A 21,210-nucleotide genomic window follows, 5' to 3' on the forward strand; every position below is an offset into this window, starting at 1 on the left:
ATTTGTTCAAGCTATTGAGATTCAACTGTATGCCATTCATGTTTAAACTTGCTCTAAAGCGCGTCACCGCTTAACTCAATAGAATTTGTAATACACACACAACGTTGCTTTGTTTAATGCTAATGAAATTCGTAAATTCGTAATAATATAGACAATCAGTTATAATTGTTAACTTTTACAAGACTATAGCCATGTTATTTGATTTTTCATGTTTGTATAATTTAATAATTCTACGATTTCCTCGTATTACAGTTGAAGATATATTATATTGATTATTGATGTATTACTGTCTTTTTGTAAACTTCTCTAATTAAATCAGTGTATTGATATTATTAAACACACTGCGTAACTTTCTGTTTTGTGGCAAAAAAGCATTGTATTATGCTTATATGCTAATAAAAGTTGTTGTTGTTGTTTTCGGTACAACATTAATAGTAATGTCAAAGTTATAAGCAAATTTTAGCATTTTACATGTATTTACTCTATCTTAAGGTAACATTGTGTGATTAATTACGCTTTTTGCGGTTTGTTTTGGTTTAAAAAGTGTTTTATGCAACAGAGTGTTACTTCTCGCTGAAATAATTGATAATTAATTAATTTCGCATGTAACATTTTGCAAGTGCAAAAAATCAAATTTGCGCTCGACCTACGGATGGCGAATTTTAATACGCGGTAGAACTTATCCTAAACCGTTCGAATATAGTTACGGCATTTCTTTTGCAATTTGTTTTAGGTTTTGGATTTTTTTCTTGTGAGTGGCCTGGACTATATAGTGTACTGTCTTCCACATTATTTATTTGATGCTCATCAGCTGTGTATTTAGATTTGAAAATGGTTACAACTAATTTTTTCGCGGTAATAATTAAGTCATCACTTCAAAATAATTACGAAAATTTACAGTAAAATATAGACTATTTTCACTGTTATTAACACAAATGAATTACCACTATGACATTTCTGGTATTTCTTCGTTAACCCAGGAGATCATACAAGAAATATCTTTAAAAAAAGATATACGGCGTTGATTGTGGTTGCAGTAAATGAAAGGTAAAGACTTCAATGAATGAGATCAAAGATAGCGAATGTCTTTTTCTGTGCAGTTCTTAGCTGCAGCAAACGCAGTACGGGATGATACGCGGAGTTTTCGCGGCTTATTTTACATTATTACATATTGCTGGTCATAAACGTATAGATACAAAACAGAAAACCAAAAGAAGAATGGAAGTGAAATTAAAACATATGAGTCAATCGGCCACACGCGAAGTATCCGTACATATTTTAAATATTTATACGCGCGTTCTTCGAACAAACCTGTTTTAGTGGTTTGTCTGGCGTTGCTATTTGATTTGATATTAACAGTATCAAGAATCATTGCGCTCATGCTTAATTCATTAGTCAATATGATGGCATAATTCTTGTTAAATTAATTAGAAAATAATATTTATCAAGGTATTGTTGTAAAACACATTAAGAATCTATTATTGACATACCATATGATATCGCTGGATATCTTCATTTAACATCTGTCTGGTCTAAAGAAAATGCCAGTTCACCTAGTTCACTCTATAGCGTCTTTATTATGTAACGATTATTTTCCTGGCCGCGAACTTCGAACAGCACATCTCTGGTTTTCTACTGCCTTTATTATGCCCCCCTTCGAAGAAGAGGGGGTATATTGCTTTGCTCATGTCGGTCGGTCGGTCTGTCGGTAGGTCTGTCCGTCCACCAGGTGGTTGTCATACGATAACTCAAGAACGCTTGGGCCTAGGATCATGAAACTTCATAGGTACATTGATCATGACTAGCAGATGACCCCTATTGATTTTGAGGTCACTAGGTCAAAGGTCAAGGTCACGGTGACTCAAAATAGTAAAATGTTTTTTTGAATGATAATTTTAGAATGCATACGCGGCCAACAGGGCACACTCTGAACAATATTACTGAAGCAACTGGTCTGTAATCCTAAATCTTTAATTATCAGTCCAATGAAACATCATCCTTTTAGTAAAATACAGTGGATCAGTAAAAATATTATCAGAATATGAGATTTTTTGTATATTTTGTATATTGAATATTTCTTATCAGTTTTTTGTGCTTAAGTCTGCATTTGGAATCATGTAAAGATCAAAGATCAAATGTTGTGTGGTGTACCAAAATGTGATGTTAAATACCAAATATTAAAACTCCATGCATAGTGTTTCAGAGGAAATAATAGTTGAATATATTTCAGAGGAAAAGCCCTTTTTGAATATATTAACCGTTTGACCCAATCGCGTGGCCAGTGATTAAACAGAGGGGAATATTTTGAGGAGATTTTATGTTGCATAAAAATATAACACTATGTTTTTGTAAAGAAATGATTTTGGATTACGTATAATGATGCTGTAGAATCCCGGCATTAAAATGGGGATATGTATGTTTTGCATTTTTAAACGTAAGATTGTAAGTCACATATTCATTTAATATTGTAGTATTCCTTCTCGTTTAATTATTGTACGTTGAAATATGTGGAAAATCTACTTCAGAAAGAGAGAGAGAGAGAGAGTGGGAGGGATGGAGGAAGGGTGATAGGGCGATAGTGAGACAGACAGAGTGAGACAGACAGACAGGCAGGCAGGCAGGTTGGCAAGCAGGCAGGCAGGCAGACAGATATACAGACAGATTTACAGACAGATATACAGACAAATATACAGACATATATACAGACAGATATACAGACAGAAAGACACATAAGACAAGACCAGAGTGACATGTTTTAGCGCTACACATACTACTATATATTACGGGAAATCGCATAATACCAATTTCAATACAATTTCCCATGTACATGTGTATGCTTCAAAGCCTCGACTGTTCAAACTATGTGGCTTATATGATTGCGGTTGCAATAGTATTTCATAAGAACCAGTAACGAAAATAAAATAAGATTGATGACGCTCTTATTGGTAGTGTAAGTATTTTATATTCGCTTTAAATGAACAAGTGTTTACAATGCGACATAGAACGGTAAGGTTAATAATTGTCTATTGGTTATCTAGGATTTAACTGTTCGTTTATAATGGTGTACACGTTAGCTGCCTCGTTACCACTTGTACAAGTTCGGTCATATCTGCATTTATTATTGCATTTCTTCAGTTTGACATCGAGTTGCGATTCCTCCATCTGCAAAAGCGCAAGCTAGTGGGCGTAAAGGCGTAACAAGGAATTGAGGCGCCAGATTAGGGAGCTCAGCCCGCGCAAAATGAAGTGGCAGTCGGCGACCACATATCCCTAGAGACAATTACGGAGGACGATGTGGAACCCAGCACAAATCAAGGTTATGTGAGTTTGCTTAACCCTTTTCCTGATAGACCTCTTATCTGATCTGCCACTCCAGGCCAATACCTGAGTCCTGCTGTTCTGATAACAGTGACTTCATATACAGCTGATAAGTCTGACTACAACATCTCAATTGGGTTATTGGGAAAATACTGGAAAATTTCTCAACTGTTACACCTGTCTTTTTTAGGCTTAATTTTCACTTAGTTCCTTGCAATTCATATCATTTGTGTCAATGTAAATATTGTAGAGAAATAAATTTTCTTTCCAACCATATAAATTTTAAGTCTGTATTCTAATAAATAATATGAGGATATAACAAGTAATACAAGCGTATGCGAATGAAATGCAGTGAGAACCCCACCTTAAAATATTGCATTGTGTACTGAAACATTAGGCGATTAATCTTTTGAATTGTCGGCATTTTGTTTCATTTCAGACTCCATGCAGTTTAACAATCATAATCTCTGTGCTTTATTACCCAAACTCGTTAGTTTCTGAACACATGAGCTACTGAAAATAGCCAGCGCGATTGCGTTTTATGGCCCAAACAAGCACACAGTGTCTAGGACCCGTGTTTTTTATCCCTAAATGTTAGATAAGCACGTGCACTATTAATTATTATGTTGGTCAGTACAAAAGGCTTACTGGAAACCGCCGACTGCGTCTTTGTTTTATTGCTCAATCAACCACCAAAAATTCAATATCCTGTGTATTACCAAACACTAATATTAGATAAGCACGTGTCGTCTGTCAAAACAAGTATTGTACATGTCAATTAACATCGAAGTAATTCTTGTATATGATCTCTGAAAGGGGACTTGCTTTAAACATTTACCATTAAGATATTTTTTTCACAAGATTTGCTAAAAACAAATGAGAACCAAACAAACAAACACAGACAAAACGAACTATCAAAAATTATGACAACTTAAATGAAAAAAAAACGTTGGTATATTTTCGAAAAATTGCTTTTACTTTCTCCCAATTTCCAGAAAATGACTTATACATGTTGCATGAAATCTAGATATAGATGACGCTGTTAATTGGTCTTTGTAAAAGAATATGAACTGTACACGGCACTTTGTGTGCAATCAGATACAGTACAATAATTGTATTGCAATATTTAACGAACTAAAAGATGATAATGATACAGCGTTGTTGACTTTTATTTTATTCAGGAAAATGTCAAAATCATTTGCGAGATACCCCGATACTTAAATGGAAATTCGATACGAAGCTTTTACGTTGTTGTCTGCGCTACGCAGTTTTTGAGCATAAATAAATACACCCACGCCTATTTTGGCGCACGTTTTGTCCAGACAAAGACCTGACACGAAAATATCATGGGTATATACATGTATTTATTTCTGGCTACAATTTATTACAGAACATTAACTGTACACGATGCGCGCACACCACATTAAGTTATTTACGCGTGTTTGTCCCGATTGGACACCTATTTCATCAAATCTTTAAATAGAAACATATGCCGAAATTCATTTGATACTTTAGAAAAATGTCCGATGTTTGTGTTTATGAGTTTTCTTGAGCACTTTTGTCGTCAATATAATTCAGAATTTGCATTTGAAAGTGGACATTGGGAATATACGGGATTATCGGGTAATGGATAGAGACGGAACAATTTGCATGTATGCGGTAATCGATAGAGACGGTAATAAACGCATGTATCGGGGAATCGATTGACTCGGGATTATACGCATCTATCAGGGAAAGAATTAAAGCATGGTTAATAAAGAACAACAGTTATTTACCAATTCAAGTCAAAAACGATGCGATTTTTCCCTATCCAAAGGGATCCGGCCCCAACCCCCAAAATGGTGAAAAAACACTGCATTGATGTGATATGATTCAAAGCTGTATGTTAGAGTGTAATGATTCTAAGCTTTTTGTTGATGTTATATGCGTCTAAGCTTTATGATGATGTGATATGATTCTAAGCTTTATGATGATGTGATATGATTCTAAGCTTCATGTTGATGTGATACGATTCTAAGCTTGATGTTGATGTGATATGATTCTAAGCTTTATATTGATGAGATATGATTCTAAGCTTCATGTTGATGAGATACGATTCTAAGCTTAATGTTGATGTGATATGATTCTAAGCTGTATGTTGATGTGAAAATAATTCTAGGCTTTATTTGTTGTGATATGATTCAATATATATGCCATGTGAGGGTTTTGTAAATAAATCGTTTTTAATTGTAGACGAAAAATGGAGGGCAACCAACTGAACATAATTGTTCAGACTTAAAACCGATCAGATAAATCAGATGAAACTTTGGTCATGTGTTCATGACTTCAACTCTGTGGTCGTCAACAAAGGAACTTGCTTCTGAATCTGAACGGTGCATGCATTCTCATGACGATGGCTGCCAATACCAAGATATTCGCGGATGAAGAGACTAATAACTGGTTTAAGGCTTGCATAGCCCTCACTGTGACAAAGACAGGACTGACTAATTTCATTGAGAACACAATTAAAAAGGTGCACGCACCATTTGGTAGCAGTTGTGGGCAATGTTCTATTGAATTCCCCAAATGCCAAACATGTGTTAAAGTGAAACTTGGTATAGAATCATGTCATCGATTCAAACGTCCTTCATGGAAGAACACTAAAGCCCAAGGTTGGAAATCAAACTGGTGGCAAATTGCCAAATGTTACCTTCCTCCGACAGGATATGCTGGCGTGTCATCTGTTCAGGAATCAGACTTTAACGCGGTGATCAACATTATTTTGAACTGCAAAGATTTTCAGAATCATCTCTGTTCCTCATGGCTTTTACCTTTGCCGCCTAACCCGCAATGTCCATTAGAAAAGGTAATGTATACGTGTTTTAAAATGTTTCAAGCACAACTTATTGTCTTTTGTGGAAATGTTTTACTTAAAGTGTAGTGTATTTTTTACTTGTTTATTAATTGGCAGTTTTTTTTTCTCCCGCCAAAAAATTGGCGTTGTTCATAAGTCATCTGTCAGATACTTGTCAAGGCTATATCTCAGTAACTATATACAGCGATTTTTCCCTTCTTTAGAAAGTACCCGTAAAAGGTACTTCCTCAATTGAACAAAACCGTTAAAATTCCCAGTTACTGTCTGAAAATTTCCCAAAAGAAAGGCAATTTCCATTACTTTTGTTCCCAAAGTGCATTATCTGCAAGTTAAAAAATTGAATGAGCACTTACACTCAACATTTCATGCCAAAATGAATTTAAAACAATGTTTGAGTTGATTTTTGCTTTTGATACCAAGAAATTAAAAGGGCATTTTCATGCTTTGGTTAATTTATAAAATTTAAAAAAAATGAGTTTTAGATTCGCACATGTTTGTTACAGTTATGGTATTTGTGAGGAAACAGAAATACTGAACATTTACCATGCTCCCAAATAGCCATTATATGCATCATTGGACGATTTTAAAAGCTGAAAATTATAAAGCGTTGCAACGCAAAATTGAATAATTTGTTCAAGTTCAATGAATACGTGTGAATTAGTCTACTGCTTCACTATCTTCGTACCAATACAATCCGCGTAACTGTACTATAGGTATACCCGTCTACATACAAGGTACGCACTTCCGCATACAGGTATTTGGATGTTCTATAAATTGACCTACGGTTGGCCTTCGCGACGTCGAGCGCATTTAGCAATATTTTTTTTTTTTCTCACTATTTCTTTACTTGCAAAAAAATACCAGTGGCTTAAAACTAAACTCTCAATCGGGATTTTTAACTCGCATTTTGCGAGTGTGCGAGTGTTAATTTCGAGCCCTGTCAGTTGTTCGAGCCCTGCTGCGGGTTACTTGTTTTCTTATTTTTATGTCCCCCACTATAGTAGTGGGGGAAATATTGTTTTTGCCCTGTCTGTTGGTTGGTCTGTTGGTTGGTTGGTCTGTTTGTTAGTTTGCGCCAACTTTAACATTTGCAATAACTTTTGCAATATTGAAGATAGCATCTTGATATTTGGCATGCATATGTATCTCATGAAGCTGCACATTTTGAGTGGTGAAAGGTCAAGGTCATCCTTCAAGGTAAAAGGTCAATGTCCCCCACTATAGTAGTGGGGGACATATTGTTTTTGCCCTGCCTGTTGGTTGGTCTGTTGGTTTGTTGGTCTGTTGGTTGGTTTGCGCCAACTTTAACATTTGCAATCACTTTTGCAATATTGAAGATAGCAACTTGATATTTGGCATGCATATGTATCTCATGGAGCTGCACATTTTGAGTGGTGAAAGGTCAAGGTCATCCTTCAAGGTAAAAGTTCAAATATATGGGCCAAAATCGCTCATTTTATGAATACTTTTGCAATATTGAAGATAGCAACTTGATATTTGGCATGCATGTGTATCTCATGAAGCTGCACAATTTGAGTGGTGAAAAGTCAAGGTCAAGGTCATCCTTCAAAGTCAGAGGTCAAAATTATGTGGACAAAATCGCTCATTTAATGAGTACTTTTGCAATATTGAAGATAGCAACTTGATATTTGGCACGCATGTGTATCTCATGGAGCTGCACATTTTGAGTTGTAAAAGGTCAAGGTCATCCTTTAAGGTCAGAGGTCAAATATATGTGGTGGCCCAAATCGCTTATTTTATGAATACTTTTGCAATATTGAAGATAGCAACTTGATATTTGGCATGCATGTATATCTCATGGAGCTGCACATTTTGAGTGGTGAAAGGTCAAGGTCATCCTTCAAGGTCAAATATATGGGTCAAAATTGCTCATGTAATGTCACTTCTGCAATATTGAAGCTAGCAATTTTATATTTGAAATGCATGTGTATCTCACGGAGCTGCACATTTTTAGTGGTGAAGGGTCAAGGTCAAGGTCATCCTTCAAGGTCAAACGTCATTTAGGGGGACATTGTGTTTCACAAACACATCTTGTTTAAATTTTATTCTTGATTTTTTACTGGAGCTTTTTAGATCCAATGTTTACATTTATCAATATAGAGCATTTAATGACAAACCTCAATACATGCCAAAATCTGTGATAAGGCCCATTAAAAAAACACTATAATTTTCGATTGGAAGATTTCACGATTCAAATTTTCTCAATTTCAGGGTTTTTCGTGCTAATTTTTAACCAGGTTTAAAAAAAAAACAACTGGTTATAAGATTGGTGACTGCCGGCGGCGATAGGGTTGAACAATTCTATATGAGCTTGCTCGGGCCATAACTATGTCGTTCATTGTGAGATTTTAAAATCAGTTGGCACATTTGCTCACCAAACTCGACCGGTGTGTCATGCGAAAGAATTACGTCAATATCTGCAACGTCAATGTCACACTTTCAGTTTAAAGGTATAAAAATGGCCATAAATGATCTTGACCGGGCCATAACTATGTCATTCATGGTGAGATTGTAAAATTACTCCGTATAGTTGTCCACAAACATTGAAAAGTGTGTCATGTAAAAGAATTACGTTGATATCTCCAAGGTCAAGGGCACACTTTGAGTTCAAATGTCAAACATGGCCATATATGATCTTCCGAGCGCAACTTTCTAAACGGATTTCAATGAAACGTTCACAAAATGATTGTCACCAAGTGCCCTGGCGCATATTGTCGGGATTTTTTGATTTGGTCGAAATCAAGGTCGCCATGACTAAACATTGATTGAATTTGACATTAGGGGGGTAACTAGGAACAATCAGTAACAATGCATATTTTGATTGTCTCCTTTCTCAGGCTTTTTTTGGTTCAAATTGAAAACCTGGTTCTGTGACAATTGTGTCCCTTGTTCCCAACTGGTATGGTACAGGTGCTTTTCCCAATTTGGGAAGAAACATCGCTGATATAAGATATCAACATGGAACCCAAGAAGTGTATACATTTACAGTTTAAAAATATCAATGAGGAGCTGTGTAATGCACACGAACCATGACCATACTCTTTCTCAAAGAAGAGTTAATGCCCTTTGTTTGATTTGTATGATGCAACTGTTCATAGGGAATATCTCAGAGACCATAACATATTTTAACATGAAACTTTATGGGTATATTGATATCTTTAAGGAGAAAGGCCATACACAAGAACCATGACCCTAAACATTCTTAAATAAGAGTTATTGTCATTTGTTGTTTTCCTATTACTTTTCAGGGCTATATCTAAGGTACGATACAATATTTCAACATGTATTAACTTAATATATATATATATATATATATATATATATATATATATATCATGTCCATGAGGAGAAGTGCTTTCCACTGGAACCATAACCCTACAATTTTTTAAATACGATTTGGTGCACATTGTTGTTTTTGTATGAGTGTTCAGATATGAATGAGAGACATTTAATTACATAACAAGAAGTGGCAGAGGCCGACACGTATCCCCACGCCGAATGGATGTTTTATTAAAAGGCAAATTTGGGTGGGCAAGGCCTATGTTGGTGGGGCCCTGGGGTGGGTAATTTATACATGGAATTGTCGAGATAGACCGTGTTGTCATAAGAGATATTCAGTATTTATTTGAAGTCAATTGGTGAACAAACGAAGAAGTTATGTTGAAACAAAAGTTTTGGTGAAAAGATTAAGCCCTTAAAAATGGGTACGAACAAAAACTTAGGTAAGATAAAAAAGGGTAGGAAAAATAATTTGGGAACGAACAAAAATTGGGTACGAATAAAATGTGGTACGAAGAAATGCGGGTACGATAAAGAATTTGGTTAGGAAAAAAATGTGTGTACGAAAGAAATTGGGTACAAAACAATTATGAAAACCAAAATTGGGTACAGAATGAAATTATGGTATGAAAACAATTTGGTACGAACAAAATGTGAATATGAAAAAAATGAGTACGAAAAAAATGGGTACGAAAAACAATTTGGGTATGTAAGAAAATTTGGGTACGAAACAAAAATTAGGTACGATAACAATTGTGAGTACAAAAATATTTGGGTAGAAACAAAAAATTGGAAACGATAAAAATTTGGGTACGAAAAAATTCGTTACGAAAACAATTCAGGTACAACAAATATTTTGGAACGAAAAAAATTTGGGTATGGAAAAATTTGGGTAAAAAAAAATAGGGAACAAAAAAAAAGGATACAATAAAAAATGTGGGTACGAAACAAAATTTGGTACGAACAAATTTAGGTAGAATAAAAAATTGGATGCGAACAAAAATGTGGTTACGTAAAATTTTGAGTACGAGAAAAATAAAGTACGAAAAAAAAATAGGGTATGAAAATCTTTGGGTACGAAAAAAATGTGTGTACGAAAAAAAATGGGTACGAAAATTTTGGGTAGGAAATTGTTTTTAGAGGTACGGGGAAGTAGTACCTGTTGACTTCTGAATAAATTTGAAAGAGGACAGGAACCAAGCTGCGTTTACCTTTATTGACGGAGTCGGTAATGTGGACATGGATGGTAGAGATAGACCATGTTGACATTAGAGATATTCAGTATTTATTTGAAGTCAAATGGTGAATACATGAAGAAGTTTTGTTAAAACTAAATTTTGGGTTTGCGTGGTCGGCAACTATCTCCTCCTACACTATTAGCACTAGAATCTTGAAACTAAGAAACATGGTAGCTATGGGCATATGTGCGACGTTGCACTAATTGGAATTTTGATCTGACCCCTGGGTCAAAAGTTATTGTCATGTGCATCGCATGTTGTAAGTGAAAATAGTTTTTTTACCCATTAATTTACCCATAACATTTGACCACGGGGTGACATTACAATTCCGTTGCCGTCACCGTCGAACATATGCTTATAGTTACCATGTGTGTAAGTTTCATGGTTCTAGTGCTAATAGTGTACGAGGAGATAGTGGCCGAACGAATGGACAGAAAGATGGAGATCAAAACAACATCTACAAGCTTTTAAAAGCGTGGGGATAAAATAATTATCCCCCACTGAATATTTTTTCTGGATTATACCATTTATCAAGGGATTTGCACCCATCAATATACGCCCTCAATTTGGCGGGGGATGAACAATTATGCTTGTAAAATTAAGTTTACATGTATTTTTTTATTATAAAGTTGTTTTGAAAGCACCCTGTCCCACTTCAGGTCCGTCAAATTGGTAGAGATGTACGCCACAGTGCCACGTGCAAGACAACAGTTGCTGAACTTCAGTACTATTTCAAAACATTGACCAACCTGCTGGCAGATTCGAAATGCCTGGCAAGAGATCCTGATGCAAATAAAGCCGTCATTATGCTAACTGATGTATGTATATACAATTATACATTTTTTATGTCATTGTTGGTCAAATTTATTACTTGCAAATTGCATTATGTCATATCATTACTTGAATCCGCTAATAGTTACGACAGTAAATATTTGAAAACCAGCCATTGTCTGAGAAGAGGCTTGATATGTACACATGAAGTTCAAAGTTCTAATTAAAACAAATCAAAATGCTCTGATATAGTTTCCTTGATATAATTTTAAGATATTATGACCAATGGATATTTAGCATATTTTGATAATTTAATGATTTGCATGCAACAGAACCAGACACATGCATAATTAAATATGTCACACTTAAACATAATACTATGAATTAAAGATGCAATCTTTGTAACATATTTATGTCCATAACTGCGCATACATTACTTACATCTGCATGTGAATGTTGTATTTTTTTTTGGTTTCAAATTGTTGAAATCCACACAATGACACTGAATACTATTTTCGATCTGAACTGAAACCAAACCAAACATTTGATTCGTAAATGATGCCTAACGAAAACGATTTTTCAAATGAATGGCAGTTTGATTGTTTTGTTAAATCAAAATGCGTTTACTCATTTAATGCTAAAACAACATAGACAAAATATTATTTGATAACAAAACATATTTTGGTTGTATATTTAAGATTGTTAACAACTAACAAAGTATATAACAAATTAATAATATTATATGATTTTGAATTATTATAAAGAGTTACATTAAAGTAGTATTTTCCAAATCAGTGTACTTTTCATATGAATTTCATGCTTTTCCCAAAATGGCCAGGAAAAGGCCTGATGTATCGATATATATAGTGTCAATATTTGATGATAAAAACATTTTAATTTGGTCCATTTCATTCATAAAAAAATGCTAACATTTGCCATTTTATCGATTAGAAAGTCCCAATTACACTCAAAATGGCTAGGAAACTGAGACTGCGCATGAAGGCTTAACTGTCTGAAACTAATGTGGAACAAATCATTGGTATATATTTTAGAAAAAGGACAGAGAAATTCAGCTGTGAATATTAAATTCATACATACATGTGTATTCATATAATAAATTTCAGAAAATGTAAAAGAGTGATTTTTTAAGTTTCCCCTTTTCCTAAAAAATGACGCGTTTTTCCAGACGGACCATTCCCCTATTTGTGAAAAAAAACACTGCTTTTAAACCTATTCCTATACAAAAAAATTCACTAGTAATAATACCGCCGCACAAGGAATAGCATTGCAAACAAAGTTTGTGGGTGTATACTGGAATCACGGTTTGTCGATCATTGGTCCTTTCATTTATCAGTTGGTCTGTCACGATGTACATGTAAAATATGTTTACTATATGTCGCAAACTAGTCTGTTTTCTGGGTATCAACATGAAATTTTATACAAGTGGATTATACTTTTTAGAAGCGCAAGACGTTATTTTTAATCAGGAAACAATGTTCTTCGCAGAGTTATGTAGCGTAGTATTTGTTGAAATTGTGAATATTTACATAATTGTAATTGTTGACATTTGGTAGGACACTTCTCTCTCATTTTTCTGCGTATCAACATTAAACTTTACAGATATTTTGTCAATACTTTGCAGAAGTTTAAAGCCTCAAAAACACTCAATATGAAGGAATATTTCGTAAAATATTAAAATTTCAAGTAAAATAATATTAACACATAGCAATCAGAGTTCCCTACAGCAATGACCAACATTTCAACACTACAGTACAGCCAAAGCGGAACAAACGTATTTCGCGATCCGCGGCGGCAAGGCGAAACGAGTCGATGCCGCGTCAGTCGTTGAAGCCGCGTCAGTATGCGGCGGCAAGTCGCATTTCGCCGCGAAACTTCGCATCTGTCCGCCGAGGCATGCCGCTATCCGCGACATGATGCCGAGTCGATGCGCATCATAAAATAAAAAAATCTTTTTAAAATTATTAGTTACATGTAGTTTACAAATGTTTAAAGAACATTTATAATAGTAATTAAAATCATAATAAATTTAGTGTGCGCGGATTGTATTAGCATATACATGTAAGCATAGTTAATGTGTCTGGCCAATTAATTTTGTTTCCCGCCCGTAGTGTATGTATTTCACACATAAACAAGGTCACGTTATTATGTTTTGCCACATACAAGTGGTCAAGGCTCCAGCATATGGTGGATTTATAAATTAATTGCATGTTGATTTTGCTATTAAATTTAAGCTGAGAAAATTAGCAGTGTGAAGCCACATCAATAATCAAGACGGTGACGACGTTTTTGTTGTTTTGTTAATTATCAGCTTATTATAACTATTGTTTGAATATGCGTATATAAACACGTTTAATTTTGTTCATATTATACAGTTAATATCGCTACTAATTACCCGATAATCCCGTATATTCCAGTTTTAAAGCAAATGCTGGTAAATATTTACGATACACAAACAGTCTCGATATTTCCTTAAGTATCAAATACATTTTGGCATTTGTTACTATTTATAGAGATGATGAAATAACGTCTAATCGGGGCGTTTTTTTTCACTGAACACGCGATTTACGCCTGACGTGATGTTCATGTATTTATACACAACAAAATACACCCAAACTTTCCAAACGACGTTATACATGTCTGCATAATTTTCGCGCGCTTTTTATGAAACAAAGGATATTTTAGCACTGTTTATTTGACGCTAGAATTTGTCAAAGGTTGCGTTAGCATTAAAATTCGGAAGTGTGTTTCGGATTACAAATTTAATAATGATAATCGAACGAAACATTAACAGTTGCACGTAATTAATTATACGCTACACATACATGTATGTACATGTAGGTGATTATCTTTTCACTCGATCCGCCGCGTACGTATGCGGCGGATTTACTCCGCGAAAGTACGCGAGGTTAACACAGACTCGGCATCGTTGCGCGGATCGATGCCGAGTGCCACGGCGATACGCCACGTGAACACACCATTCGGCTGCCGCGTACTAATAATCTGGCCGTGGCGTAGCCGCGGATTATGTTTGTGCCGCGTTAGCTGTACTGTATGTGTGGTCTTGTAACATAGAATTTAATGAATTTCCCGCGACGATATGTGAATATTTAAGAGTGAATGCAAGATTGGCTTTGGGCAGCTCATGAGAACTACGTCATGCTTCCAAAGCCAATCTCCCGTCAGGCCCCTTGATTTGCACTATTTACCGCCGAATATCGGCGGGGTCTCCCATGAAAAAGTATACTGTTTAATCCCTATTTAGGTTAAAAAAATCCCCTATAAAAAAATACGAAAAAACAACAACTAGCAAACGCAAAACCCGTAACGCAGAACAAATATTGTTAGTATTTTCTAGCCTCATCAATACCGCTGTGGACGGAATGTATTAATTTTTGCGCACCTGCGTGATTTATACATCTAAACCGTTTCCGGATAATAAAATGTAACACCTTTGTAAGTCATATCAAAAAACAGCTTACAAAAAAACGATTTCTTCCTGCAAAAAAAAGATTTTCAAACTGCATTAGATAGTATTAATATTAACCAAACAGACATCACACACAGGCATCGGCGACCGCGTCCTCAAATGACAAGTCGAGGGAAATTGAACATGAGTCTGTGCAAAATCATGAAACAGACTGTCACACACATGCATCGGCGACCGCGATTGTGATTGTCGAAAATAGTTTTCGTTTGTTTTATTAATCAAGTATTTTGTTTTACCAGTATGTTATTTCATTCACACTACTCGATACAGAATGTTCTTATCCATCAGTTCATTTTTAAAAAGCAACATATTCACTGACTACTTTAAAGATGAGAGAAGAAAATGTTGGCTTTTCAATATTTTTTTTTAGCACTGATAATGGTTACTTGCCATAAATAAAGGATCATGTGTGTGTGTAAAATAGGCGAGAAATACTACTGAAACGACAGAAGTTTCACCTCTTTATTATACTGACATTCATTTTTTAATACATCATCACGGTAAAGTCTAATATGAGTGTCAAATATACTAAAAGTAAAAAAAGCAATGAATATAGTGCAAACATGTACACAAAAATGAAGGAATGAGAGACTAAGTAAAACAAATCCCCGTTAAAAGGTAATGGGATGTGGATGGCTTCCGATGGCGGCAAGAGAGGGCCCTGCGCGTTTGCTCATAAATGTTGGCATTTCGTTACGGGATATTTAGTTGTGAATGAATTTGAAAGATCCATTGGGGTAAAACAACAATAAGTCACTATATCAGAATACTATCTAGAGATCCAATTTACAGTCAAATCTTTATAAAACTTTGTCAGATTATACATGTTGTAATATTTCTTAACAAATTCAGTAGTGGGTCACTTCAAGTATTAGTAACCTGGTCCAATTACAAAAAGCTTGTTATCACTCTAGAAGCCACATTAGTTTCCAAACCATAATGAAACTTGTGCATATCATTTTTTCCCAAATTGTACATGACCGAGGTAAAAACTGGGTAATGCAGAAGAAAAATCAGGTCATTAGATAAAATACACGAAAACAATGTAAACACTGTGTAGGTCTTATTTATTTACAAACGTTTGTCCCTATGATATATCAGCCGTGCAAGAAACTGTGTCACGTGGGGTCAACAACTAGGTTACAAGATCTAAATTAAAGAAAAGGCTAGTGAACACTAGAGGAACCATTTACTGTCAAATCTTCAGTATTATTTGTTTCAATGATATCTTGGCGCAGTTTGAAACTGAGACACCTTAAATAACAAATAACAGACTCCCATTTACTGTGAAACTGACATGTAATTATTCAGAACATTTTACCCTAATGTTTTCCATTTGAGTTCGAAGATATGTGAAGTTGGGTCAAAATCAAGGTCAACTTAAGTTAAAAGCTAAAAGCTGTCTGGAGTCACAATTATAGTTCAACCCTATTGAAAACTGGGTCCCATTGGGTTAAAACTTGGTCACCAAATAAAATTAAAGAAAACGCTTGTTTAAAATCTGGATGCGGCATATACTGCCCAGTCTTCTAGAAACTAAGTGTCTCAATGACATTCCATTGGATTCAATACTGGATCATGGTGGGTAAAATACGGTTAGTCGGTAAAATTTAAGAAAAACCTTGGAAACACTCTGGAGGCTATATAAATTCTTCACGAATATCTGCTTTGATCAAAACTTGTTCATGTGACGGCAAAAACTAGGTCACTAAGTCAAATTGAAGAAAAAGCTACGAAACCTCTTGCGGCCAAAGGCCACATTTATTTACCAATCTTCTTGAAACATAGTCTTAACATTTGTCCCAATGATCGTTTGTACGTGTGATTTAAAAGTGTTCCTGTTGGGTAAAAAAAAAATATGATTAAATCCTTAGGATCTCAGTTAAGTGTGTTGGGTCTTTTTGTCCTCTTTTTTCGTCACACTTTTAACTGAGTCATACACTCTTTGTACTGTGCGATTGATTCAATTAATCAACGTAAAGATTGTGTGTGTTTGATCAATGTACAGTGGCAAAAGATAAAATTGTGCGCCTAATTTGAGTTATACTTAAGTTTTCGACTGCTTTTAACTAGTTAGTACGATGAAATTTTTCTTCTTCTATGAATGTTCTTGTATTAATTATGATGGTGTTTACTAAACCAGTCAAATTTGTCATGAAACATATTTTTATATAACATTTGTTTTTCATTTCGAATGTAGCTTCAGAATGACCGCCTCCCTCTGACTGAATTTGGCAATCTGATTCAAGATTTCAAACAAGCAATTGAGCGTATTAAAGATGCCACTGAGCAAGAATTCTCTGAAAAATTAAAACAAACTCTGGAGGAAGGTTTGAACAAAATAAAGGAAGCATTGAAGGACGTTGAACAAGTGATACAACAAGCTAATAGTGAAATAACAGCTAAGATGACTGACGCCACTAGCCAAATTGAACATAAAAAGGGGGAGAGTGTTCAGATATTATATGACAGGGCAGAATATTGTAAACAAAAAATCGTAGCTGAGACGGAGACATTGATAAAAAGCAGTGTTCAACTTATAAAAGACGAATCTAAAGATAGCGTAGAGGTCATTCAACGTAAGATGACTGAAGCCACTAGCCAAATTGAAGAGAAAAAGGGGGAGAGTGTTCAGACACTATATGACAGGGCAGAATATTGTAAACAAAAAATCGTAGCTGAGATGGAGACATTGACAAAAAGCAGTGTTCAACTTATAAAAGACCTAACGAACGATAGCATAGAGTGCATCCAACAAACAGATAATGACAAGGCAAAAGACGACTACAAAGACAATGCAGAAGGTGAGTAAACAGTATCTTTGAGCGGATATGTATGTAGGGCTTTAGCTGCACTTAACAATAGCAACGGGCCATGAACAGGGGCATGTGAACCTCTTTCATGACAAAAGTTTGTTGATATACTTTGTATATTGTAAAGTAACTCAAATTAAGTTCAACTTACATTCAAACATCATCTCAATCTGAATAAAATTTGGTCAGAACAATGATCTTGATATTTCTGATTTCGAATATTGAAAAGGTGTGATCAAAAAGTAAGTTACCAGGTGAAATATTAGAAAAAACCTAATAACTACTCTTAAACCACATTTATGATATAATGTTGATAAAACTTTGAGTCAAAATATTTATAATGACTGCATATCTGTGTCTTGTGTGTTCAAAAAGTGTTATGCCCCCGGATCAAATGATCAGGGGTATATTGTTTTTGGTCTGTCATTGCATGTGTTTGTCTGTCATTGTATGTGTGTATCTGTCCCAAACATTTTACCTTCAGTGATTTTTTTTGCCAGAAATTACAGCCGATATTTGGCTGCTTCCCAATTGCAAAAAATGACGTTTTTTCCCAAAAATTTGATTAAAATTTCCCAAAAAAAGACAAAATTTTCCCAATAAAGCCAATAAGATTACAATGTAATTTAGCAATAATTTCGAACGAGTGCCGATCGAGTTGCTGAGTCGTCGCCGAACAACAACTGACTTACGTATTTTTCGCGAATTTAGCCGCATACGATTTTACGTTGCTATCCACATCTCTCTCTATATTGCGGAGGATACCGACAATAGTCGATGTATGCCGATTGTAAACGCCTGTTTTTACACACGCCCAAGATGGCGGCAAGCAGACGAGAAATTTGCGATTCGCGGCGAAAATGATATATAACATTCAAATTAACAACGGATATCATATGGTTATTACGGAATAATTTAATGCGTATGTCAATTAACGCAAAATATAACGTTTGAGATAAAAACAACAAATATTTATTACAAATCTTCACAGTGAATGGCATCACGGAAATCAGTGTTGGGAAATTGGAGTTAGTCTACCGTTACTCACAAAGTTAATGCATTTAAGATGAGTATTGTTCGAAAATGGAAAGAGACAAACATGATATGATTTATATGTTAGTGGATCTGTGTAAAATCAGATTCATATGCATATTCTGCTTTATTATGTTTGTCACGCTTTACAGTTTACTGAAATAGCATTGAAGTGCAAGATGTTGAAAGGTAAAGAAATGAAATAAATTATTTTAACTCCATATAATACATCATTAACATAGCAAGACCACTAAAGCGTTTTTTTATAAATATGTGTTAATGTTTTCACCATATGATATTTAATTTAAAAGAATACTGAATTAAATTCTTAGTGTTAAAGAGGTTTTGATTAAATGGTATATTTAAGAATCTATATAGATTATTGCAAGTTCAATATGAATGTGGAAGGATATTAACTTAACATTGTCTTCATTGTAAGAACACATTAAATTAGTACTTTATAATATAAAAATGCTGTCAAACATACTTTAATAATTTTAATTCTGTTCTTATAATCATATTTATAATGTTTCCCAATTTCATGGTTTATCACGCTATTTTTCCCAATTTCATGGTTTATCGCGCTAATTTTCCCAATCCAAAAGGCACAGGCTGTAAGAAAAAAAAGCAAAAAAAATCACTGACCTTGGTCATAACTATTGCAATATTGATGATAGAAACTTGGTACAGTTCACTTCACGGGTTTTCCCCAATTTCCCTCGCTACTCCACGGGGATTGACCTGGAGGGAGATTAAGAAAATCCCGCGATACGCGGCGTTTGCATGATTTTGGACGCGGCGCTAACGATCGGCAAAACTGATAAGCCGACGCGGCGGCCCGGCGTTGGCAACGCGGGGGAAACTCCGCGTTTAACGAGATAACGATCGATTTAATTTTGTTTGACTTCCTGATTTTCAAATAAAATTACATTTATTACAAGTACATAAATGTACATGTAGTCTAATATTTACAATTAAAAAAAAAACAACCAAGATGGATCGATCCCGACGTGGTTGTAGAAGTAGTTGTTGTTGTATACAAAACTCGTTGATTTACGACAAACAAAATGTCGTCTTTTAACTAATACTTACCAATTAATATAAACTCAGTTTGCAACATTGTTTTTATTTTGATAATATTATCCAAAGTTTTCATGTTAGCAGGTGATTTTCTATACTGAACATGTAAACACATGATCCTATTAAACGTTGCGATCCATTAAAAGTCTCTCGAATCTGTGTGAATTTACAGTTTGACGTTATCAAAGGAAAGCCGCTTTCTGTGTGAAGGCATAACTTATTCAAGTAAACACATTCAACGAATGCATAATGAATGGTTTTAATTGTCGGAACAAAGTCGATTCTCTGCTCACTAAAGCATTTATTTTCTCTTTGTAGGTAGGTTTTTCCATTGATTGCTTAAAGAAGGTGGTAACTATTGAGTTAAGAGTTGCATTAAACATTCACAGTTGTATTCTTGTTGCGTCGACATTCAAAACAATGTTTACCAGTAATTATGGACCTAATCGGCAGAGTGACATTCACACGTGTTAATCCCTTTTGTCACAACAGCACAGACAGCAGTCTACACAATAGGTCAGTAGACAAGCTTTGCATGTTTTCATAACGCCAAACACTTTATCCAGTTCTGTCCAGATGTTCTCTTTAATCAGTATACAGTACAATAACTGTTTCAATAATTACTATACTTAAATACCGTAACAATAAAGATATTTGAATTGAAATTAATTTGGAGGAAATATAAAATTATTCGCGATATAATTTTGTTAAAATATACCAAAGAAACTTTTAACCGAAATCAACAGAATTGAGTGTTCTCTGCACTACAAAGTTTGTATAAAAAAATCAATACACACACGCTTTCCACGCTTTTCACGCATAAACCTTGAACTTGTACAGTGCAGTATATTTTTCGCGCGCTTTTGTAGGGAAATATACATGATAACTGTATATTGAAAGCATCTGTAAATGTCGTGTTAACAATACAAATCGGTAGCGTGTTTCGGATTACAAACAATTATTCACATTTGGAAATTAAACGGAACATTTATTCTGGTGTTATATGTGTTATGAATTAAATATTAATTTGTCAAAACGCTTTACGTGTCGTATATTCATTCATATTGTCGACGTACCTGTGAATTAAAACATATATGAATTGTTTATACGATTATCTTTATTTTTATAAGCCACAGTATTTTAACAATTTTTAATGACAATGTTTTTTATTTTTTTGGCATGCCCAGTAGCACTCTGCTAACGCGGCATTGCGCGGCGGTCCCTGATAAGAACGGAAATTGTCTGCATTTACCGACTAGGCTAAAGTAATACACACCGCGGTAATTAGCGAACACG

At 34.8% G+C, this 21,210-nt stretch overlaps 2 protein-coding genes across 4 annotated transcripts in view; both read left to right on the forward strand.

Moving 5' to 3' along the window:
* The window catches only part of LOC127846695 (NLR family CARD domain-containing protein 4-like), a 755,110-nt gene that overhangs the window by 463,010 nt on the left and 270,890 nt on the right, over positions 1–21,210 (forward strand). The window lies entirely within an intron of this gene.
* The window catches only part of LOC127845901 (uncharacterized), a 126,082-nt gene that overhangs the window by 54,111 nt on the left and 50,761 nt on the right, over positions 1–21,210 (forward strand). The window contains exons 2-5 of the mRNA XM_052377078.1: positions 3,136–3,316; positions 5,551–6,163; positions 11,370–11,528; positions 17,190–17,793. Coding sequence (XP_052233038.1) covers positions 5,705–6,163; positions 11,370–11,528; positions 17,190–17,793 — 1,222 coding nt within the window. The 5' untranslated portion in view covers positions 3,136–3,316; positions 5,551–5,704. The remainder of the gene's footprint in view (positions 1–3,135; positions 3,317–5,550; positions 6,164–11,369; positions 11,529–17,189; positions 17,794–21,210) is intronic.

This window comes from Dreissena polymorpha, chromosome 9 (assembly GCF_020536995.1).
Source record: "Dreissena polymorpha isolate Duluth1 chromosome 9, UMN_Dpol_1.0, whole genome shotgun sequence".
Taxonomy (NCBI): Eukaryota; Metazoa; Mollusca; class Bivalvia; order Myida; family Dreissenidae; genus Dreissena; species Dreissena polymorpha.